The sequence below is a fragment of the Eriocheir sinensis genome, chromosome 46 (genome assembly GCF_024679095.1).
Source record: "Eriocheir sinensis breed Jianghai 21 chromosome 46, ASM2467909v1, whole genome shotgun sequence".
Classification (NCBI taxonomy): Eukaryota; Metazoa; Arthropoda; class Malacostraca; order Decapoda; family Varunidae; genus Eriocheir; species Eriocheir sinensis.
This window is the reverse complement of record NC_066554.1, coordinates 10678616-10703684: the sequence shown is the minus strand read 5'-3', so window position 1 is coordinate 10703684 and position 25069 is coordinate 10678616. Positions and strand designations below refer to the sequence as shown.

Here is a 25069-nt window from a genome sequence, read left to right as displayed (position 1 = left end):
TTTCCCAGAAACAGCCATATATTCAGAATTTGGATTTTCCACTGTAATGGCCCTTCATCAATTGCTGATGCATCTTAGCATGTGGGTATGTGGTCAGAGACAGTTAACCCCTTCATTACCAAGTGCGGGACCCCCACGCGTACCTACCCCCATCCCCCGCACCAAATTTTTTGCACACTTCTGATTTCATGGGGGTAATATATATTTATCCTTACACCCTTATTTAGTCATTTTTTGTTAGGTTGTCCATGAAAACTTGGCTGCACAGACATTTGTCCACAAGCACAACAATTCCACCACCTCATCTGTTATGAATAACTGGAAGCAGTCCAAAGCACTCATATTATGGTCACTCGCAAGTACATCGGGATGAATGCCAGAAAAATCCTCAGTCAGGGCAGGAACAGTGCCAGGATGACAATCAACAAAGGGATCAGCCATGTGTGTGAAGGAGTGTGGGGGTGAGGCGGTTATGTTTTGACGTCATCACTCACATCACTCATTTTCTTTGTCAAAGCTCGCCTTGCTGCCAATTTCTAACAAATATTCTTCGTCTGAGTCTTATGAAACCATCTGACTGAGTTTCATTATCATCTGACCCTTGTAAATCATTTTCAAGTCATATCACACTTGGATTCACTCTCAGATGGAGAGAAGGGCGCCGTGCTGACGGCTATAACAAGTGTCAATCACACACTGCCGGGCATCACCACCCTTACCCCACCCCACCCCCACCAACCTTGAAGTACAACGGATGACAAGGTGCTAATTTGTCAATATGTCGTTGTAACCTCATCTTCATTCAGTTTAAGAACATTTATTTATTGACTTGTTTATATTAGACTTCACATGCTAACGGAGCTTGAGGAGATGGTGTCTGGCCTTCTGTGCTTCAACCTGTCAGCAACTGAAGCCCTTAGAAGCAGCAACAGTAGGCTGGTCCATGCATCACAGCAAGTACAAGGCAGGCCTGAACTAGAGGGACATTGGCATCAGCGACCCCTTGATGTTGGGGAACTGGTGAACCTGTGGGATAAGCGGCTCAGGCTGATCCAGACGTCTCATCGATGCCTCGAGCCAATCCTCAGCTTTAGAAGGTAATGTTTTTTTTTTTTTTTTTTTTACAGCTAAGGAGACAGTTCAAGGGCGTAAAGAAAAAAAAAAAAAAAAGCCCGCTACTCACTGCTCCTGAATTACTGAGGTGGTGGGGAAGAATAGTTGTGGTAGTGATTGCAGAGGTGAGGAGAGACTTTCAGCTAGAGTGTTTCAGTATGGTCTATAGCAGGTATGTTCCCCCTCCCTTATATTTTGTGTGTATCTGTGTGTAGTGTTGGTTATTAAATACACATTTCCTCCATAAAACAGTTGAAGCGCCACGCATAGAAAGGGAGTCACGCACCACAAAAAAATTCACAAAATACCGTCAAAGTTTGGCAACCTTCAAACACATGAAACTCAGTTATTTTTCAAGCTATCTTTTTTTTTTTTTTTTTTTTTTTTTTTTTTTTAATGAAGCTTATAACAAGTATAATTCAGTGCTGTGTGTGTATTTTTTTTCAGTGCCAACATTTTAAACCGTTTTCTGACAAAATTATGGTTTAATATTTGAGTATTTCTGACATAAAAATGCATACAGTAAACCCAGGTTGCATTTCTTCTTAGCAACACTAGCGCCCCAGCTTTCAAACTGCCTTACTCGTATGCGCCCTTTTTTTTCATGAGACGCACATGACACCACCTCCACCAATGCCACTATCATCGCCACCATCACCACCTTGTACCAGACTAGTATCACTTATCGTACTTTTGGGCCCATTAGGAAAGGATATTAGTAGGTGTTTATTTGGGAGGAACAGCCTGGAAACTACTAAAAGGTGAGTCGGGGTGTGTGGTCCTGGCCGTAGATGTGTACTGCGTACAACAAATTCGCAATGATATAAAGGACAAAGCACTTGCAGATTCACTATTACTACTATTCCAGATGATCGTAAAGAGTGTAATTGTGAATGTGTGCTAGGGCAAGGAGAATGCTCTATAAAGCCTACACTGTAGTGGTATAGGTAAAGGTAAAGTTGGGGGCATATGCTGTAGCTATGCGTGGCCTTGGTGCTCATCTCCATCGCATTAGCCCTTGAGCCCATTACCTCAGGACACAGGGCCAGTGTGACATACGGGTTAAAGTAGTGGCCCTTAAAAGTCATGAAAGTAATAGAAAGAGTATCATAATGTTTCAATAGGGACAGAGTGAGTATACAGGAGAGGAAATGCAACTTCAAGCCAGCTAGAGGAGCCACTGATGCTATACTGTGTGAAAGAGAAAGACTACCCATTAGCTATATAAAAGAAATAGAAACTGGTCATGATGTAAGCTATGCTATCACAGCTGGCAGTATAAAGTCAGTGGGGAGGCTATCTCGGTTATCTCATATAGTTTCCATTTTTACTTATGATTTATGTTTTTTATAAAGTTAATTATTTACATCATCATAAGATTCACTTTCCTTGCCTAGGACTCTGTTTGCCTTGAGCAGTGAATGGCTCCAGGAAACCAACCCAACTCAAAGTACATCCCTCAAGACTGAGTTAGAGCGCACATGGCTGCACAGTGCCAAGGTTGCTCGAAAGTCAGGCCACACACAGCAAGGAGAGTGGGCACTGCTTGGTGCAGGTTAGTTTTCACATAGTCACTGTATAAGAATACATAATGTTGTTACTCTACTAATCAATAACTGTTGTTTGTTTTCATTGGAAATTCACTTACATACAGCCCCTCGAGTTACTTGTTTGCCTTGGTGGCACCTGCCCTGCCAAGTTATCATCGTCATAGTCATTATGGTTGTTACTAGTGTCATGCAGTCAGTCATTGTGGTTGGTCATCACTGTAGTCAGTTGTCATAGTTATTCTCTTTGTAGTGCAGTTGGCAAGTCGTCAGGAAAACATTAAGAAAAATAATGATTGAATTTTGAGCCTCTGAACCTTGAATAATGGGTGGTTTACAGGGTTTGGTCGTGATGTATTTGTGGAAAGAGCCAAGTGGCACTGGGTGAAGGGGGAACACCACCAGGCTGTGACAACCCTCAATCGTGGCATTGACAAGTTCTACCCTGCTGCTGACACCATCAAAGGGGATAACAGTGAGAGAAGCCAGGTGAGTTTTGTGTTACAGGCCACCAGTGAGGCTTAGGATACGATCCCTACGTGCTTGACTTGTATCAAAAATTCTTGGTTAAGCAAAAGTGCCTGGAATTTAGCATAAAAAGTCAAGAATTTAGGAGTTTTATGGATAAAAGCATGTCCATCACCATTATTTAGTAGATATTAACCATACTGACATTCCTCATATACATATAACAGATTAATGAAATTGTAATAAAATACAACATACCTTATGCAGGAAGAGCGACTGGCCTGTGGGCGAGCAAAGCTGCTCTTAGCAAAATACACTGAGGAAGCAGCAACCTTGGATGGAAATGCAATCAAGCAATATTACCGGGATGCTTGTGAGATGAACCGCCAGTGGGAAGATGGACACTTCCATCTTGCAATGTACTATGACCGCATCCTGAATTCACTGGAGAAAAAAGAGAAGCCTGTTGAGTGGATCCATCATATCATTCTCAGGTGTGTGTATTTAGGTGTGTTTATCTAGTTATGGTATGTGATGCCGGTGTTGTGTTTCGCCGTGTCCTCCTATTCCTGGCCGTCTGTTTTGTTTACAAACCAAAAGGCAGATTGCTATTAACACGGATCCATGTGTGCAGCTGGTCGGGTAAGACAATTTTGTTTTATTAAAATATCAATATGCTATTTCCCGTAAATTTACTGATGAATCACTGTATGACAGCTATTTATTGCTCCTTCACTTCACCTATTACAAAACAGTGCTGTACTGGATTCATTGATGTTTTCCTATGAAAGAATAAAACAGTATGCCATCCTGTGCTTGAAAACACTGGGGGGACAGCCATGTACACCCGACCAGCCGCATACACGGATGAAATATTAACTTAACGCAGTTTCATGATTGAACGTGTATAGTGCCTAAAGTGTCAATGATTGTGATGAGACAAAAAAAAATAGCCATATGTACACTGTTAACTTGAATATTAATAGAAAAATTAATTTGTTTTTATTGTATAAAGAAAATGTCTTCATTCATCACATGATATCTACAAGAAAAAATAAGCAATCCTCAATCCTTCCCTCATTCTCTCTCTTTACAAATTCATTCTCCCCCATTCTCATCACGTGTCCAAACCATCTCAGCGCACCACATTTCACCCACTCCACCACTCCACAATCCACTCCTTTCACTGTCACACCCATACCAAACCTCTCATACACACTTTCATTACTTTCTCCATGTAAATCATTCAGAATTGGCAGCAAACTTAATTGCCCATATATAGTCAATGAAACATAGATTAAAATTTCAAAAATATAAAAAATGATGGCACAATCATGTGTGATTTGAGGTATGAAAACCTCCCAGTGTAACTTGGTTGAACCTTCAGTGCCAACAGCATAGTCACATGACTTGGTGGTGGCTCCCATTCTGCACTATTAAGTCTTAGTGTATTACTATATATTTTTGACAAGTAAGGTTAGTTTTATCTTTCAGTGATAAAGATGCTACCGATTATATAATAAGAACATGTAAACACATCCCCCAGCTTTGGAAAGTCCCTGCAGCACGGGTGCTGCCACATATACCAGTCAATGCCCCGGATGCTTGGCCTGTGGTTGGAATTTGGCACTCGAGTGAGTGAACTGGAGATAAGGGAGGGGAGATCAGCTGCCAGCACCAGAAACAGCTCCCTTGAACTCCTACAGGAAAAATTGGCCACCCTAAATGGAGCTATTGGTACATATGTTTGTTTCAAGTTCTAGATGGTTAATAATTACTTTTGGTATTTTAATTACACATCAATTTGTTAGAAATTATGTTAACTTCAATAATGATTAATTTTGTGGAATAGGTTTGTTTATTACATGTAAACTGTACACTTTTTTTTTTTTTGGGGGGGGGGGGGGGGACAGGAACCAGCTCCTCTTTTTTTTATTTATTTATTTATTTTTTCACTTATTTTACATTTTTTTATCCTTGATGACACACAAGTAGATGCCTGAAGTAAATGCCCAATATTCCATATTGAATGTTATTTATGCAATTACACACAGTACAATAATACTTCAGTTTACGAGTGCCTTAGTTTAAAAGCGTTTTGATTTTCAAACAAAACAAAATCACTAAAAATGCCTTGGTTTACGAGCCGTGACTTGGTGTACGAGCATCCTGTTTGTACGAGTTGAAGATGCAAGCGTGGGTTCCCATTGTTTGCTGCAAGGCGAGAGCGCTCAGAGCGGAAAACAGTGTGAATGGGGTCTCAAGCTAATTTCACACTGGGCCTTTTTCCTCCAACTGCATTGGCAGTAGGCACAACAGGCAACTCCAACTTTTCTTGGTGTGCATCACATACAACCGAGGTCGGTGGCCCCCATCCACAACGCAAACAAACTAGTTGCCCTGCATCCACATGGCGCCATTTGCCAAAGTAAGGGCTGTTGTGGCTTGTGCTGCTGTTACTCAAATTGTGGACTTATTGCTACAGTTAATTGGAAGGAAGAAGCTGGTGTGGGTACGATCATTGCTTCAAAGACGGGAGGACAGGAGTGTTTACCCAAACCAACAACTCGCTCCCAGTTGGCCGTACAGGCAACTGCAGTTGCTTCTAGCTCCAACTGTTGGAGAAAAATGCCCAGTGTGACACTGCCTTAGTCCACTTTGTACACTTGCAGAGGCAGCACCGTGCACTCATGTCCTCGTATGTTTGTGCTCTAGTGTGCAACCTTTGTGTTTTCAGCACCATATAATTTATATATTATACTATATTATTTATATTATTTATATTTATATTATTGTACTATATTAAAAATATTATTTATCATTGCTATTTGTTAGTAAAATTACTTTTATTCTATATAAAATAACATGTAAAATGATTTTTATGTCAATATTTTGGGGATATGGGATGCATTAATGGGATTCCCTTTAATTTAAATAGGGAAATTCATTTTGGTTTACGAGTGTTTTGAATTGCAAGCAAAATTCCGAAACAAATTAAACTCATAAACTGGGGTATGACTGTACTTCATAAATATTTAGTGTTTGAAATGACCAATGGTCATATGAAATCATTCAGATGCTGTATTATCATGACCAAATAAGAACTTTATTTTCCAATTGAAAAGTGTGAGGGCTTCAAAGTGAAAAAGTGGGTGAAATTCTTGGAGTTATAGCACTAAAAAAACATTTCTAAATGTATTTCAATGTCACAAATAATGTTTTTACTCTAGATGGCATTTTTTCAAGTACTTTTAATGTCTTTAGGGCTAGAAAGTTAAGAAATTAAATTTTAAAAGCATGAGTTGTGTAGTTCATCACATTCACAGGATGAAAATGAAAATTAATAGTCCACAACTGTGTCTTCATCCAATTCAGGATCAATGGTGGATCGCCTGCCCCACTACATGTTCCTGACAGCACTTCCTCAGCTCATATCTCGCATCTGTCACTCTCACAATGATGTCTTCAAGCAACTTTGCAAAATAATTGCAACAATGCTCAGCACTTTCCCTCAGCAGGCAATGTGGCATATGGTTGCAGTTTCAAAGGTTCATATAAGTTTGTGCCACATGTATATTTATTTTATAGTTATATTGTAACCATAATCATTGGGTGTATTTTCTTCAAATTTTGATTTATTTTCAAACATTACTTCTGAAGTCTACAAGCATATTTTTCTTCACCATATTTGATGCCTTGTACCAATACAGTCCCTTCTGTTTCCTGCAGTCGTCCTACCACATGCGAGTGGCAAGGTGCTCAGAAATATTTGAAGCAGCAAAGATAATCAACCCAAGTTTGTCAAAATTCATCGCTGATGCAACCAAGTTGGCGGATAAATTTCTAGAACTTTCCAACAAACCTGTTGAAAAGGTAAGAATACAGAAGTATGTTCATTTTTATTTATTTAAGAAAGCCAACACCCTGCATTGAAGTCTACAGTAAAAACTCTCCTTCAGGGTGTGCCCCAGGCCAGTCTTAACAACCTTCTGCGTGGCCTACCACGCTTGCTTGCTGATTCGTCCTTCTCCAACATCATACTGCCCCTCCAACACCAGATGGCAGCAACTCTTCCCTCAACAAATGATGACCTAAAGTCACATAATCCATTTCCAAGGCAAGTGGGACATATTTCCTTAGAAGGCTCATGAAAATGTTCTTCCTTTTATTATTGCTTTTTTAATACACAGACCCCTAATTGATTTCCTGGACCCCAAAATTCCTGGATTCTGGATTTCCTGGATAAATTTTTTGATGAATAATATTCCATAATATTGTAATTCATGGTACATCCACAAGTTAGCTTGTGCAGTGGTGCTGCTGTTTTTTTGTTGCAAAGAAGGCCATGCACTTCATATTATGTTGTTAGTATTATTTCAAATAAATTTTGTAACATTCATTGTATTACATTATTATATTTATGTTTGCAAGAGTGAGATGAAGAGATTCTGGGAGGACTTAGGACAATGTTTTAAAACCTTTGGAAGTGAAAGAAAAATTCTTGTGTTAGGGGACTTGAATGCAAAAGTTGGAAACAGGGAGATTGGTGGTGTGGTTGGAATGAATGAGAACAGACAATACCTTGTGGACGTTTGTGCTGAGAGGGGTTTGTTCTTGGCAAACACCTTCTTCCAGCACAAGCTAATTCACAGGTACACATAGGTCAGGGGAGACATGAGGAGTGTAATAAATTATTTAGCTGTGGATATGAGGTTGCGACAGGGTGTAGTAGATGCAAAAGTTGTGAGAGGAATGTTTAACCCTTTCGATGCTAAATAATTTTTCTTTCTTTTATAGGAACATTGCTAGGAGGGTTTTCTCTGTTTTGTTTTTATCCTTGAGCTGCTTTCTTTACTGCAAAACAAAAATCACATTTTTTCTGAAAAGTAAAGTGGTCACAACTAAAGCTAATTTTCTTTGAATCAGCTTTCCTTTGGCAATGCATTTTATTATTGTCTTTAAATGTGTTGACTATGGCCTTTCTAGCCAATACATACTGTAACCATGTTGTCTTTTATTTTTTCTATTTCTAACTTTTCAATACCTTTTACAAATTTGAAATCATCAGGTTATAATTTATATTTTACTGGACAGAACTCCAGTCTATCTATCAAGCATTGAAGATAAAGTTGAGATCATGCAGTCCCTTCAACTCCCTAAGAAAATCACTCTCCGAGGCTCTGATGGCAAGTGTTACATCATGATGTGCAAACCTAAGGTAAGCTATTTCTGTGGCTTTTTAATACTTTACCAAGTTCTTTGTAGACATTTTGCTCCATTTTCTCATGATAGCTTTCATGAGTAAAAGACAAGAAGATGAAATGAGAGGAATTTGAGGCGACCAGAGCTCTTTTGCTACTTCTCATTCCTCACATGCATGGCAGTTTTAATAAACGGTCAAAATAATGTCATGTGAGAGAGAGAGAGAGAGAGAGAGAGAGAGAGAGAGAGAGAGAGAGAGAGAGAGAGAGAGAGATATATATATAGATATATATATATATATATATATATATATATATATTGACAAGATAGCTGCTCTCCCATTCATAAATGATACAAAATTCGACCGTATTCACACGAGGAGGGTCACTGACTAGTCCTAAGGGAGGGAGAAGAAAAAAGGGGGTGGAAGCAGAGCAATAATGGGAAGAACAGATGAAATAGAATGTGATATGCTGGGGAGAAGTACTATTAATAAATATGAATCTAGTCTCTGATCTGTAACTCACATGCATAAGATGCAGGATAATTTTTTATAGGGCTCAAAGAAAATTCAGCTTATTACTGACAATTATTATAACTTTGTCTACTATTTCTGTCTCAGGATGATTTGCGAAAAGATTGCCGACTCATGGAGTTCAACAACTTTGTGAACCGCTTGCTTCTGCGAGATCCAGAATCAAGGAAGCGAGATCTACACATCAGGAGTTATGTAAGCATTCTTATCATGTATCTATAAAGATTCTGAATGATTACTGAATATGTGATAAAAATAATTAGTTATTTTAGAGTAGGACATCTATGAGAAGTTTTATATGTGGATAATTTGCTGATGATTGCGAAGAATGAGGCAAAAATGGAAGAAATGTTTATGGGGAGGTGGTGGCTGAGTGGTTAGCATGCTGGCCCCGCATTGGCTGCGTTGGGGATGATGCGGGTTTGAATCCGCCGCTACCACCTGGGATTTTTCAGTCACCGCTAAGTGGCCCAAGACTACTCACATGCTGTCCTGAAGACCACCTATCAACCCAGACTAGAAGAAGCTGTCCAAGTGAAATCAAGAATGAGCTCTGGGGGGCAGCATGAGCCAAGAGTAATGGTGCCACTATAAAAAATTGCCTGCGCCATGACGGACTTGGGCCGACCATCAGGCCCCTAATAAGGAATAGCATACCGGCGCTATAGGCCATATGTATAATGAAAAATAAAAAGGCTGAGAAATGGATTGGAATCCAAAGGTTTGAGAGAGAATGTGAAAAAAAGTCAACCTCAAGGGCAGGAAATGGCATGGTGTTAACTGAGTGTGTTAGCAGCTTGAAATAAAAAAGGCATAAATCACTTTATATAGTGCAGAACCTGTGGAATGTGGGTGTACAGAAGGTGTAATGAATTTAGAAGAAAGCTCCAAAATATTGCCTTGTTTGAATTGTGACATGTAGAGGAGATGGTGTGAAGGAAAGATGTGAATGAACTGACCTTAATGGAGTCTATTGAATACATCAGAGTTTTCACACATTGGAAATATGGTTTCTGCTAAAGATGGAGCAGGTGTTGCTTGAGAAAGAAGCAACAGTGCAAAAGAATTTAAGAGTTAGAAGACTGTAAGTAAGAGCAGTAAGAAGAAGTGAGCTAATGAGACTTAAAACCTTTGACTCTACTGTCAAAAAGGGCTGTTTGTATGGAACCTCACACACACACAAAAGGTGCATACTTCATGAGGGTGGACAAGGTCTTGTATATGGATAGCATCTGGGAAGGGGGAAAAATTTGGGAAGACGATTCAGGATGCATAAATTTGCAGAAGCTGATTTAGCAAGAGATAAGATATGTAGTTTCCAGTTAACATTTTGAATTAAGGACAGACCAAATATGATTAGTTTTTTCCAGCAATTGAAACAGTTCAAGGGTAACAAAACAGGAAACAAAAAAAAAAACACTAAGTGCACTTCCAGCAAAAGTAGTTAGTATAAGAGGCCAGAAGAGGTCAGTTTTGGATTAAGAGGTGTCTTGAAAGAGTTCTAGTTGTAGGCAGGAGGATATCTTGTGTCTAAAGAAGGACTATTGATAGTGTATGCTGTGTGACGTGTAGATCAATCACCTTAACACTCACTCCTTCAACAGGCTGTAGTGCCACTCAATGAAGAATGTGGTTTGATTGAATGGATTGAAAATTTACATGGACTTCGCCAAATCCTCCATCGGCTATACAGGGACTCTGGGAACTACATGCCAGCCCAAGAACTGAAGCAGAACATGTGCAAGAGAGATGCACCTCTTGTCACAAAGCGGGAAGTGTACCTGAACAAACTGGTGCCACGCCATCCGCCTGTCTTTGGCACATGGTTTCTCCGGACCTTTCCCGACCCACAGGCCTGGTAAGAGATTGGGAGACATCACATTCTTATGTAGTATTTGTGCTCAATTTAAAACATAGGATGGCTAATGTATGTATGACTGTGAGTAAGGTATGCATGAAATGAGAAAAAGTATCAAATGGGAAAAATGGCTAAATTACTCTACTGTTTCCATTGAAGGCTTCGGGCACGTCTGGCCTACTGCCGCACCACTGCTGTCATGTCCATGGTGGGCTACATCCTAGGCCTGGGTGACAGGCATGGTGAAAATATTCTCTTTGATGCTTCTTGTGGAGACACTGTGCATGTGGACTTTAACTGCCTATTCAACAAGGTGAGTGTATTAATGTCATTCTGAATTTCTCATTCATCCAAATTTTGGCATAAATGTTGCATTTTCAATAATAAACTTTTACTTAAATACTACATCTATATATTTATTTGTTTATCAACAAACTTTGAGTCCCTTATCACGGCTATGCAATTATGCATTTCATCACCAACTCCTTAGAATATGTTATCACAGGCTATTGGTTCTAAGGCTTCAACAGGCAAAGACTTAAATCTTCTCAACATGTGCAAACTGAATGGAATCATCTAGTTAGAATATTTAAACTATCAACTTAGTAGAGCATCGTTTCAGTTTTTTTTGCAAACTTGATCATAAAAGAGCAGACACATCCAATTTACATTAAAAGTTTCTGGTAAAGCTGAGGCAAGGACTTACAACATCACATTACTGGCACTTTGCTTTGACTTCTCTTTGGCATCTATTGCAACATCCACATCTCTGCTATATCCAACTTGCATTCTTCCATCTTCTTCACAGCCACCGTTTTCATGCCCCAAAACATTAAACCAACAAATACTGGTATCAAATCAATGTTTTTCCTATTGTTTAAATCATTCTCATTTGATAAGCTTTCTTTGGTACTAATTAGTTGCCAAATGCAAGACTGTACTGTACCTGCTTGCTATACATTAATTTTTTTATTGTATTTTCCCAGGGGGAAACATTTGATTACCCTGAGCGAGTCCCGTTCAGGCTGACACACAATATGGTGGCAGCAATGGGTCCTACAGGCCATGAGGGTATCTACAGGAAGGCATGTGAGGTGAGCCTTTACATTACCATAACAATGCATGCAGTTCCTCTATTTCATTTATCTCCCTGTTAAGTTTTGGTTGGATCAGAGAAAAACTTGTGGTCCTATGTTCATCAAAGCTGAAATTTCTTAAATCTTCAGCAAAAGCTGTATATCCACTTTGGTAACACTCTGGTTATTCTGCATTATTGTGCATAAGTGTCATATACTGTAAATTTGCCGCATACAAGTCGACTTTTTGAGCCTAAAAAATCTCTCCAAAACTAGGTGTCTACTTGTATGGCAAGGATAAAATGCAAACCTTTACCACTGAGTGGCAAACAAGTGGAGCAGCACTACTAACTAAATAATATAACTACATTAGATTTACCATCAAACATTTAACACTCTTACCGTGTATGAATTGCAATTTCAAAGAAGAGTGAGATGGATTGATGCCCAACGGAGTGGAACACTGACCCTCACTGTATGATGGCTGCTCCCACACTCATAGCTGGGCGTTATCGCGATAAGTTATCACGATACTTTATCGCTGATAACAAAATCGGGTTATCGGCCATCCGCTACTTATTTAAATATATATCAGTATCTTCGTTACTTTTGTAACCAAACTAGCGATAATCGCTACTTTTTTTCTGCCTCTCAGAAAAAAACGTTGTCTCCTTACTGCGCATGTGTGGCCCGGTGTTGTATGAAAAAACTTCAGGGTTTGAAATATCTTCGGTGATGAGATTTCATACTTAGATCATGAAAATTAAAACACTAGGTTATTTTTTTTATGCTACTCAAAAATCAATATATCATAGAGAAAAATCATTTAACTTTCCCCAAAAATGATTATTCACTGCCTCATATTTGATATTCTATATTCGTTTGTGACCATGCCATGATACTGAAGGCACCTGGTGTTGTGTTATTTTGTGTCCCATCGTCAAAAGCTGGCGCTTTTGTTTACAAACACTGGTCTCTCGTGAACTGCGCATGCTCAAACCATTAAGTGTAGACCTGTACAGTCTCACAATGCTTTTTTAACACATTAAGAGTTGCTGGAAAGCTGAATCAAACATACAGTACCACCATCCTTGCTGTTTCTAGAACGACGTACACTCTGTACATATAAATACAACTCGTACAGTGTCGTTCTAGAAACAGCGAGGATGGTGGTAGTGGTACTATATGTCTGATTCAGCCTTCCAGCAACTCTTAATTACGGTTTAAAAGCTTTGTGAGACTGTACAGGTCTACGCTTGCTGGTCTGAGCATGCACCGTTCATGAGAGACCAGTGTTTGTAAACAATTTTTGACGGTGGGGATGCCAAATAACACAACACCGGTTCAGGCATTTCTAGTATTACCGTCCATATGTACGTGTCAACGTGTGGTTTTAAGGTTTTGTAAGTTTCCTAAAATACAGATAATGAAAATTTGAATTCATCAATGTTGTTCTATCTGAAATATCAATATAATATCGTTTTCGCCTATCAGACTTATCGCTAGCTAGTATCGGAATTGTGGATTTATATCGGGTATCGGTTATCGGTTATCGCCTATATTTGTGTCTCTAGTTAACGAATATCAGTTATCGCCTTTAAGGCTTTTCATTATCAGTTATCGGTTATCGGGAATAAGGTTTTCTGTTATCGTGCCCAGCTATGCCCACACTGGTCAACCAAACGACTCTATTGATGATGTCACGACAAGCTCGCAAGCCCAGGAATGGGCCTTTACATAGAGATGGCCTTGGTTACACCCACAGTTGTCAGGTTTGCAAGGGGATAATGTGTGGGTATTGAATGTATGCTGCAAAGAGCTTGGAGCCTACCAGTAGCCTACAGCATCATCTGGTGTTCAAGAACAACCCCAAAGTCTTGGGACTGTCTAGCACCTCCCTCCCGTGATCCGCCAGAGTGATCTTTCTTGCCCATGTGACTAGATGAACCAACGTCATTTCTCATTTTGTCACTCATCAAGGACAACACACATTAATTTAGTCACAATTTCGAGATCTACAGTTCATTAGGAACATTTCCCTAGCTACTTAGCATCATTGCATGTGACAGAATTTCCTAAAACATCCTTTTTCTCAACAAAATATTGACAAATGGCATTGTTTTACTATCTTGTTTCTAATGATGACAATGATGTTTTCATATCAGGAAGTTCTTATTTATCCTAAGGCATCATCTGGCAATCAAGAAATACCCCAGAATGAGCAAGAATTTCCCAAAGTCTTCCTAAATTTTTGCATTTCTTGTTCTGGTGTGTTAGATTTTCAAGACGTCCCCCCAATTCTTGGCAAGAATCGGGAGTTCCATGCAAGCAGCGGTGGGGCTAGTTTAGCCACTTTTTCGCTGCTGACACAGGTAAACACATCGCACCGTACCTCCATAGGCCTGTGATGATGACCATTTCCTGAGCTTCCTGTGGGTAACCCTGCTAGGTGGGGATGGATATAGAGTTCACGAGGTTACTGTTGTGTTACTGCTGCACCACAAACCATTTGAAAGCAGTAGGGTAAAGTAAGAACTTCCCAGTATGAAAACATCATCATCATTAGAAACAAGAAAGTGAAATGATGCCATTTGTCAATATTTTGAAGAGAAAAAGGATGCTTTAACAAATTCCGTAGCATGCAATGACACTAAAAGTACCTAGGAAAATGTTCCTAATGAACTGTAGATCTCGTAATTGTGACTAAATTAATGCGTGTTGTTCTTGATGAGTGACAAAATGATAAATGGTGTTGGTTCATCTAGTCATATGGGCAAGAAAGAGCAGTCTGGTGGATCACGGGAGGGAGTTGCTAGACAGTCTTAAGAAGTGGGGGTGGTTCTCGAACATCAGATGACGCCTCTACAGTGATGCTTTAAGATGGTCGGTGGTGCAGCCATAACACAACCTTGTGAACTCTATATCCACCCCCACCTGGCAGGGTTACCCACAGGAAGCTCAGGATATGGTCATCGCCATAGGCTTAAGAAGGTGTGGCACGGTGTGTTTACCTGTGACGTCAGCAAGAAAGTGGCTAAACAGCCCTGTCACCGCTTGCATGGACTCCCAATTCTTGCCAAGAATTGGGGGGAAGTCTTGAAAATTTGACACGCCAGAATAAGAAACAAGAATTTTGCAAAATTTGGGGAAATTCTTGCTCACTCTGGAGTATTCTTTGATTGCCAGATGATGCCTCTACCATATTTTTGGGGCCAACTTATATGGTACCCATAATTTTGAGCTAATAATCTTGAGGTCGACTTGTACGCTGCAATTTATGGTAGCTAGATATACAGTAGATGTAACAGTGTTTAGAAAAAATATATATATTGATGAAACATATCATGTATATGGGGCAACTCATAGAAGGATACGTCTTTAGAGCATAATCCACATCAGGTGACAATGAGAGTGATGCGAGAAGAGAGAGAGGCTCTGATGTCTGTGCTGCGTCCCTTCATCCATGATCCACTGGTGGAATGGTCAAGAGGAAACAAGAGTGCCAGAACTACTGGCGAGATCAACAATGAAAAGGTATGGTACTCAGGACAGGAGAAAGAGGAAATGCTGTGCTGTGGAGAAAAGGCAAAACAAGAATGAAAGGAATCTTAAGCTTGGAGAAAACTTATAAGGACAGAGAACCTAGCCTGAATATTTATATAAATCTCTCTCTCTCTCTCTCTCTCTCTCTCTCTCTCTCTCTCTCTCTCTCTCTCTCTCTCTCTCTCTCTCTCTCTCTCTCTCTCTCTCTCTCTCTCTCTCTCTCTCTCTCTCTCTCTCTCTCTCTCTCTCTCTCTCTCTCTCTCTCTCTCTCTCTCTCTCTCTCTCTCTCTCTCTCTCTCTCTCTCTCTCTCTCTCTCTCTCTCCTCTCTCTCTCTCTCTCTCTCTCTCTCTCTCTCTCTCTCTCTCTCTCTCTCTCTCTCTCTCTCTCTCTCTCTCTCTCTCTCTCTCTCTCTCTCTCTCTCTCTCTCTCTCTCTCCTCTCTCTCTCTCTCTCTCTCTCTCTCTCTCTCTCTCTCTCTCTCTCTCTCATGAGTAAAGGTTATGGTCAAAATGAATTCCCATTAATTTAAAATGAAAGAATAAATCAATGATAAAATTAACATTATAACATTGCTGTTTCAGTAAACTCAAAGATATTTGTGCATTATGGGGGTAATTTGTAATGTGTCCATATCAAATTTGGACTTGATCACTAAGATTTGATGAAGTTTCACCAAAATTAAAACTTTAGCAAATAGCCAAAGTAAATGTGCTGCCAAAAATAAGATTGTATTGAACATCAAAATATTGATGTTCAGACATGCTTTTCAGACCAGGTCACATCACCTATACAACTCTTATTTTTTCTTTACAGGCACAGATGCACGTTACAAACATCGAGCATCGTCTCAGTGGTCAAATTCGATCTAAGGGACGAGGCCTTAATCAGCCACTGTCTGTTGAGGGACAAGTCAACTCACTGATTGAAGAAGCTACCAGCATTGACAACCTTTGCCAGATGTATATTGGATGGGCTGCATATATGTAGAAGAAACTTTTTGAGAAAAAGGGCATTGAGCTTACATAAGTATTGCTTTCACTGTGATAACAGAATGTGATGACCCCAATCAGCCATCACTTGGTTGGTTGTGAGCAGCCTCTAAGGTTCAATGGATATAGAGGTTGAGAGTTTGCCTTGGTAATTTGACTCTCTTACCTCTGTCCCCTCAAAGATTATATTCCTAGACTTTGAGTTTAGACCTTCAGTTTCAATCAGGTATCCCTAGACAAGCACAAGTGGGTCACTGGGTGACTATGTGGAAAAATGTGTGTGTGTGTGTGTGTGTGTGTGTGTGTGTGTGTGTGTATTTACCCATGTTTCACTTGCATATGTGAGGGTTGGTACTATTATAGTATTTCTCAAATCCCTCTTTACCTCCATGCTCACACTTCTGCCATTCATGATTCATCCCAAAGACCCTACCACCCTTCTTCCTTGCAATGCCCTTTCTCTTGTCTCTCTCCATACCACCATGCTTACACATAACTGATCCAAGGTACTTAAACTCATTGACCTCCTCCATTTCTTCACCATTCAAAATTATATTGCTTTCTTTTTCCCATTCAATTCCCACTCTATATGGGCATACAAAATCTACAACCTCACTTCTACTCCACTCACGAACCATCACTTTACTTTTGTTGACATTTACTTCAAGTGAAACATGGGCCTGGAATGAAAGTCAGAGGTCTAGAGTGCAGGCAGTGGAAATAAGTTATTTGAGGAGTGCATGTGGTGTGAGTAGAATGGATGGAATGAGTAATGAAAGTATGTATGAGCATTTTGGAATGTGTCACGTGGGTGAAGGGAAGAAGTGTGAAGTGGTGGAAGAAGTGAAGCGACAGGATTTAAAGTGGTTTGGCCACATGGAGCGAATGGCGGAGAGTGAGATGACCAGAAGGGTGTATGTGAGTGAGATAGAGGGAGGGAATGTTAGAGGACGACCTCCAGTGAAATGGAGAAATAGGGTGCAGGAGTATGTCAGGGAGAGGGGTGAAAGATCCTTGAGAAACTTAGAGCAGGCAAGGAGGGAGTGTCTATATAGAGAAAGATGGAAACTCTTCTACCGTGGCCATCCCCTGGTGGGAGCTCCTGGGAGCAGGCGTCGATGATGATGGTGATGATGATGGTGTGTATTTACCTAGTTGTAATTTTACAGGCCCTAGGCTTATGCTCATGTGGTCCCATCTCCATATCTGTACTTGTCCAGTTTTTCCTTAATTAAAGTTGTGCACACTCTTTGCCGACACTACATCCTCATTTAGTCTGTTCCTAACCTCTATGTTTCTTTGCGAGAAGCTATATTTTTTTATGTCTCTCAAGCATCTTCCTTTTCTCAATTTTTTACTGTGCCCTTGTGTGTTGCTGGTGTTTCTTGCTTCTCTTAGTAGCAACTCCTCATTATCTACTTCCATTTTATTCCACAATTTGTAAATTAGTTTTAGGTCTCCCCTTTCTCTTTTTTGTTCCAATGTTGGCAGGTCCATTTCCTTTAACCTTTCTTCATATGACAATCCCTCCACTTCTGGAACCATCTTCGTTGCCATCCTTTGTATTCTTTCTATTTTTTTAAGTTTCTTCTTATGGGAAGACCACACAGTTTCTGCATATTCCAACTTTGGTCTAATCATAGTGGTAATCATCTTTTTCATCATATCTTTATCCATGTAGTGGAATGCTATTCCTACATTTCTTACCATTCTATGTGTATCTCCAAATATCCTATTTACATGACTCTCAGACTGTTGATTATCTTGTATTATCATTCCCAGATCTCTCTCTTCTTGAACTTTTAATATTTCTCCATTTCCTATTCTATATGTCCATTTTGGTCTCCCTTCACTCTTTCCTATTTCCATTACATGACATTTCTTCACATTAAACTCCATCTCCCATTTCTTACTCCAATCCCAAATCTTATTTAGGTCCTCTTGCAGAATTTCACAGTCCTTACTATTTCTTATGTGTCTCAGCAATTTCGCATCGTCTGCAAACAAGCTCATGTAACTATTTACTCTCTCCGGCATGTCATTTATATATACATACTAGGAAAAGTATTGGTGCCAGTACCGATCCTTGAGGCACCCCACTATCTACATTTCTCCATTCCAATTTCATGTCCTTTACCACTGTTCTCATTTCTCTTCCCTTTAAGTAACTTTCCATCCAGTTTTTCATTTTCCCTTTCAATCCTCCTCTATTTTCCAGCTTCCATAATAGTCTTGAATGTGGAACTTTGTCGAAAGCCTTCTTCAAGTCCAAATACACGCAGTCTACCCATCCATCCCTCTCCTGTGTTATGTCTGTCACTCGCGAGTAAAAGCTTAATAAGTTTGTTACTAATAAACACCCTTGTCTAAAGCCATATAGTTTTTCTGTAATTATATTGTGTTCTAGAAATTTTGTCCATTGTTTCTTAATCACTTTTTCACATATTTTACTAACTATACTGGTCTATAGTTCAGAGGTTCTTCCTTTTTCCCACTTTTATATACAGTAAACCGTCAGTTATCCGGGTGCACCGTATCCGGGAGTTTTAAAAAATATTTGATTTTTTCAAAAAAATTAAAAAATTGTCGCGCGCCGCCTAAAGGCGTTCATATTGCCCGCGCGATGCCTCTAAGCTCTGTCCGGGCGTCGTACCACACCCGTAAGGCGCGCCCCAGCTTGCACGTAGCAATGATATTGACGCCCTGGTGCGAAGGTTCGCAGGAAAGCTGTGTGCTTCGCAGTACAACTGGTACGTAAACGTCCTTGCCGAGCGCTGCAGACCATATCGAAGTGACGAGAGTCAAGGCATTGCAGGTTTAAATGGAGGGAGTGTCAAAGGACTGTTTAAATGAAACACACAGTGCGAACCCTAGCTTAAGCCTTGATGACTGCCTAAATCCAGACTGGACTAGGTGAGCAGGGCTCCGTCCCCGTGGAGAATGCGTGCGGGTCCGCTTGCACTCCTGCGGGAGTGAGGGCGGAATAAGAAATGCGGGTAAGTACCGCCCTCGGTCCGACATGTGAAAGGATTTTACCATGCTTACAGTAAGGCGAGTAGAGGGGCCCGCAGTGGTTTGGGGGTCCCGTGGACCAGCCTGATTTGGAGGTGCGGGCTGGCCGTAAATCGTGGTTACTTCTTGTGGCTGGCCTCCCCGAGGTCCCGCTGGATGCACTGTGCAGGGGGTACCCGCCCCTCTGGCTCGCAAGGGCAACACAGTGTAACTAAACAGCAACAGATCACCTCGCAAGCGGATGCGCCAGGTTGTCATTGACTCCTTGGTTATCCGCCCCACTCACACTCAGGAGTGGGGCGGCCTGGCGTACTTGCCCGGTGTTTGTGGGCCTTCGGGCTCATTGCCGGGCTTAACCTGGTACCTGCGGGGATCATGTTTCTTAAAGGCCCCTCTAAGCGAGAATAGTGAGAAAAAATCATCACTCACGCAAACCATTTCATTATATATATCAACGCATTTGTGATCGGTTTATGCATCATCTATTTTTGGGGGTTTATATCTGGCACAAATTTGGCCCGTCGCTGCTACACAGTAAACGTAAAGCCACAAATTTGGCCCGTCGCTGCTACCGGATTAAAAGGGTAGCGCCCTGGGGTGCCTACCCGGGCGTCCGTGTAGAAGCCTGCTTAGAGTAGTTGATGCTCGTTGCCGGCCCGTACCACTTACGGTATCGCTCTGATGCCTTCTGATTGACCCGGGTGGTAAAGCCCGCGGTGCTCGTAGCCACGAGGTTGCTAACGCAGCTACGCAGCGATAAAGCCGCGTGCGCGCACCCAAGAACAGCACAGAGCGATCGGCCTTCCAGTTTTGTAAAACTGGACTCGTAAAAAGTTTCTTGTGGCAGCGCTGGGTCTGCTAGAGAACCTACGTGGTAAACACGATGGTGCAGACTTGGGCGTTTAAGCTGCCACAAATACCTGGGCTTTTCTGGGATGGGTCCAGGCCCCGCTGCTGTGATTGGCCAAGCAGGGGAACATTAGCTGCTGCCTGTGAACACGGGGCTAGGCACCCCAGCAATGGGTTAGCGGTTGAGGCTGTCGCGCCTAATTGCCGAATCCCAAGTAACAGATCCCCCAAGGTGCAGCAGGACTGCGATAAGCCAGGGAGAGATTGTGCTAACCGTGGCGACGCTGCTCGAATCCTTTTCTCAGCGCCCGGAGCACGTCAATCGCGCGCATTTCACTCCCTGGTGCAGACTGACTGCTACAAAGCCATGGGGCGTACCATAGTATGAGTATGGACAGAAGCACCTATGCAGTACTCTGTCGTTGCGTTTATGGCAGGCCATGATCGAGAGCTGGGGTTTCAGGTCCGTAGACTTAACCTACACCATATCCGGGTTTTTCCCATATCCGGGTGCCCCCGTGGCTCTGTTAACCCGGATACGAGAGGGTTTACTGTAGTGAGCTTTTCCTTCCCCCCTTTTAGTAAGACAGTTTTCCGTAAAGACCGCCCGACAGACCTCGGCAAAGGTGGCGGTGTCATCATCGCCACCAAGCCGGGTCTTTGTGTTAAGCATAGGCCTGACTTTGACATAGACTGCGAACTCATCTGGGTCCAGTGACAAACCTTCAACGGTAAATTTCTTCTTCTTGCTACTTTTCACAGACTACCTACACAATCTTCAACATTCTCTGTCACGCATACAGGTAGACAAACACATCTGGATCACGGGTGATTTCAACCTCCCTGACAGTGACTGGACTGCAATTTCCCCATTTGACCCTCCCGATGTAGACGCCCCTAACCCCATTATTTCCCATACAAATAGATGCCAATTACAAGATACATTCATTGACATCATTAATACATTTTCACTTTCACAAACAGTACTCCAGCAAACACAAACAGATGCTGTAACACGCCCCGCTGGCCACGGTGGCCCTATGACCGCGGCACACACACTAGACCTTTATCTCACCGGTCCCAACAACATTCTTAACAAACACTAAGGTTGTTCCAGGACTTAGTGATCATGACATACTCATCATTGACACAGCCCCGACCGATTAGCCATAAACAGAGACCCAGACAGATATTCCTTTATTCAAGGGCTGACTTAGACATGATCAAATAAGACTTAACTGCTTTCAGCGCTGACTGTTTTGCGACAGACCCGCACACAAGACTTTTTTTCTCTAACTGGAACAACCTGAAACCCGCCATACATGCCATAATGAACAGACACATACCACAAAAAAACACTTTCTAGTAGATACACACTTCCCTGGTTTTCCAGGGTTCTACAGACAACATCGCAAAAAACAAAGACTCTACAGACGTGCGCAGACATACAATACAACAAATAATTGGACCGCTTACAAAAAACACCAAAAGACACTTGCCCTTAACAAAATTAGCGGAACGCAAACACATATAACAACTTACCTCGCAGACAACGTAAGAAATAACAAAAGAAACTTTTTCAAATTCTTAAAGATCAGTACCGTCTGTGCCGAAGATAAGTTTTCGTCTATCTTAACTGTTTAGTATTGTATCTATCTTTTTATCTGTTAGATTTATTGATTTCCATTGGTTTTGTGTTATGAACTTGTGCACAAAGTACTCTTGTAAAAGTTTAAATAAGCAATCATCTGGGGTCCAGGAACGGATTAATCCATTTTACATTGATTCCTATAGGGAAAACAGCTTCTGTTTTCGAACATTTCGGGTGACGAACGGCCTTCAGAAATTAATTTAATTCGTGAACCGAGGTTCCACTGTATTTATATTTGCGTAAGAAATTTCTGGCTATGTCTAGTGACGCCACTATGCGTACATACTCATACTGATAAATTGATTGCATATATGGTATATCAAAACAAGTCCGTGGCCATTAAAGGTGAATCTGGGAACAAAGTCATCTTAAAATAGTAACATGCTTCCTCTTCATGAACAGATAAGGCAAATTTTACTTGCACGTGAAAAATGACTTTTGTGTCAGTTTCGATCAGGCAGTTTTCATGATAGGAGCCCAAAGGCGTTTTGTTCAGCAAGATACTTAAAACTGTTGGCTACTTGTTTCGCTTGTGCACTCTGATCTCACGAGAAAATTTTATGTTAAGAGGGTGTTGCATCTCATACTAATTAGGGGTTCTTATGTTATCAGTGACAGCAAACACTTCACGAGGGGTGGCGGAGATAGGGAGTGGACTGCTAATGTACCTGCCAGTCAAACAGCCGAGGGGACGTGACAAGGGGACAAAAGTGAATTAGTCAACGGCACTCTGTTACTGCACGTTGAGGAAGGAGGTAAGGATGATCCGCTAACTAGTTCTTAGGGATCAAGTTGTCTTGTTTACGAAGATTTGCAAGTGTAGTATGACTTGTTAAAGGGTAGTTCATATTCCAGGAAAGAAGAAACGGCAGTTATTCCAAGATCACGTCACCATTCATCATAAAAAGAGGGAGCCAAATGGTTGTGACATGAAACCTTTATTGGCTCAGCGACATAACCACCGCATCACTGCTTTCCCGAAGGCCCGTGCGTGCCGTGTTCCCGGGAAGCTACGTCACCGCAAGAGAGATCATCGACTTGCATATACTCGCGCCTTGGTCTCATGTACGGAAAAGTTGCCCTCGGTAAAGCATCACGTCCGTAAGAGATTTGTCAGCTATCGTAAAATTCTTCGTGGGGTGAGACGAGAGTACTACCCGCTGGAGCATCACCATTCAGGCACCTTCGTTGCTGGATCATCACAGGTAAAGTATGTGTGATATAATGATGTGTTTGATATTCTAATACGTGAGGCCTCGGTAAATACATTCGGCAAACAAAACTCACGATTATTATAATTATTATATTTTCTTTAATATTAGGAGAAAATGATGATGTTTCTCTCTCTCTCTCTCTCTCTCTCTCTCTCTCTCTCTCAAATTTTCAAAGGCTGTGGACATTAAATCAAATGAAATTCCACAGTAAATGTTGAACACAACCCACTGCGTAACTGCCTGGAAAAGTTTACAATTATTATTTTTAATACGGAAGTCTGCCTCGTTGTAGGCACCCACGAGGCGTGCCGCATCAACGTGCTGTGCTTCCCAGGACTCGAGCATCAAGAGAGGAACTCATCGCTGTGAAAATAAATTACGTTGCACGGAAGATGGAAGAGGTGAGCGTAGTGCAATCGAAAATCAAGTGATAACAGACCAGAAGACAACAAAAACAAACAATCCATCCGCACACACCACCCTTGGTGCTTTTCCTGCCCCCGGGGTCAGCTGGTGCGGTAGGTCTCCGTAGCATTTTACTGATTGAACATTATAAGATGCACTTTTAAAAAGAAGTGATAAAAAATTGTGGACTCACGTGTGTGTTAAAGACAGAAAAGGATAAGAGCACCTTATTTTCCTGTCATCAACGCCCTTTTGTCTTCTCGGTCTAGCAGAGGCGGAGGGTATGGAGGATCACTGCCAGCAGTGGGTCCGCGGCGAGGGGAAGCCCCTGGCGCAGAGACGCTCGTGGTTGCTGCATCTGAAACGCATCCGCCAGGTGAGGCGCCGAAAGAATCCTGAACAGATTATTGTACATCATGGCAAATTTCTTAAACTTTAAAACTATGCCAGCTCCACATGTGACATATCAGGGGCCGTCTGACCTTGGCCTATCTCTCCAGTGCTACACGGTAGGAGATTTACCTATTCGGATGTAATGATCCTTGAGGATCATTACATCCGTGCCATGATGAGCATCATGCAAGTCCGACTGTGTCTGCTCGTTTGTCCTAAATAGAGACACCGAAGTTATCATTCTTATGTTGATTAAGTTCAGCTGGCAACTCTGCACACCGGTCAGTTTTTTTTTCTTTTCTATGTGACCCTTTACCCCAGTGTGTGCCCACAGGAGAAGGATGCGAGGCGGAGCGAGATGATGGTGATAATGGAGCACAGGATGATCAACTTGAAACAGAAACTAAACAGAGGCATGGAGTCTTTGAAGGTACACGACTCTCTCTCTCTCTCTCTCTCTCTCTCTCTCTCTCTCTCTCTCTCTCTCTCTCTCTCTCTCTCTCTCTCTCTCTCTCTCTCATCCTTCAAGACTAAGATGTAATTTATCAAAATACTTGCGTTTCTATTCTCCCATATGTATTTTAACGTCAATCTGCTTAAATTACACTTCAGATTTCTTTTTTCTTCCTTCCTTCTTTCCTTTTTACCTTCCTTCCTTCCTTTCTGGCTTCCTTCCTTCCTTCCCTTTTTTCTTTTTCTTTCTTTCTTTGATTCTTTCTTCTATATTTTTCTCGCTTCTTCCTTTCATTCATTCTTTCTTTCTTTTAAGTGATTATAAATCGCTTATTAATGGCAAGATTGGCACATATATAATCCCTAGAAAATTCACATCTCCCGATATTGCAGGCTTCCAATTCTTCTTTTCAGTTCACAAACATTCTGACACGCAAGATCAACGGAAGATTTGGAGCGAGCGGTGTGGCTGTCTTTTGCTTTATTCGAGACCTTCTTGTGCTGAATACGATCATAAGTTTGCTCATGTGGAGTCTCCTCGGTACACCTCTCCTGGGTATAAAGGGAGAAGACGACGATCGGGTCGGTGGATGGGTGAAGCACTCTCATCGCAATTTTTCCGACGGTGCCTCCATCACCAACGCCCCCGACTTACCATATGAGGCTTTCTATGCCGACGACCTGGACGACCAACCCCCTGCTAACTTTACCGACGACAACTTTTGCTCCCCAGTCGCTCTCACCTTCGGTGATGATAAGGT

At 41.5% G+C, this 25069-nt stretch overlaps 2 protein-coding genes across 5 annotated transcripts in view; both read left to right on the top strand.

Moving 5' to 3' along the window:
* LOC126981103 (serine/threonine-protein kinase ATR-like) overlaps positions 1-17601 on the top strand; it is a 47902-nt gene extending 30301 nt beyond the window's left edge. For 2 of the 3 annotated variants that reach the window (XM_050831805.1, XM_050831803.1), the window contains 15 exons: positions 843-1097; positions 2511-2668; positions 3001-3149; positions 3396-3622; positions 4675-4865; positions 6504-6676; positions 6858-7001; positions 7088-7245; positions 8223-8346; positions 8953-9060; positions 10470-10723; positions 10883-11036; positions 11710-11817; positions 15199-15333; positions 16156-17601. In XM_050831805.1, coding sequence (XP_050687762.1) covers positions 843-1097; positions 2511-2668; positions 3001-3149; positions 3396-3622; positions 4675-4865; positions 6504-6676; positions 6858-7001; positions 7088-7245; positions 8223-8346; positions 8953-9060; positions 10470-10723; positions 10883-11036; positions 11710-11817; positions 15199-15333; positions 16156-16329 — 2512 coding nt within the window. In that variant the 3' untranslated portion in view covers positions 16330-17601. Of the gene's footprint in view, positions 1-842; positions 1098-2510; positions 2669-3000; positions 3150-3395; positions 3623-4674; positions 4866-6503; positions 6677-6857; positions 7002-7070; positions 7246-8222; positions 8347-8952; positions 9061-10469; positions 10724-10882; positions 11037-11709; positions 11818-15198; positions 15334-16155 lie in introns of those variants that run through there. The other variant, XM_050831806.1, reaches the window with a different exon arrangement.
* A 153-nt stretch (positions 17602-17754) lies between these two features.
* Positions 17755-25069, top strand: part of LOC126981105 (transmembrane channel-like protein 7) — a 10128-nt gene continuing 2813 nt past the window's right edge. For both annotated transcript variants that reach the window (XM_050831807.1, XM_050831808.1), the window contains exons 1-6: positions 17755-22598; positions 22699-23048; positions 23350-23575; positions 23735-23838; positions 24190-24285; positions 24723-25067. In XM_050831807.1, coding sequence (XP_050687764.1) covers positions 22773-23048; positions 23350-23575; positions 23735-23838; positions 24190-24285; positions 24723-25067 — 1047 coding nt within the window. In that variant the 5' untranslated portion in view covers positions 17755-22598; positions 22699-22772. The remainder of the gene's footprint in view (positions 22599-22698; positions 23049-23349; positions 23576-23734; positions 23839-24189; positions 24286-24722; positions 25068-25069) is intronic.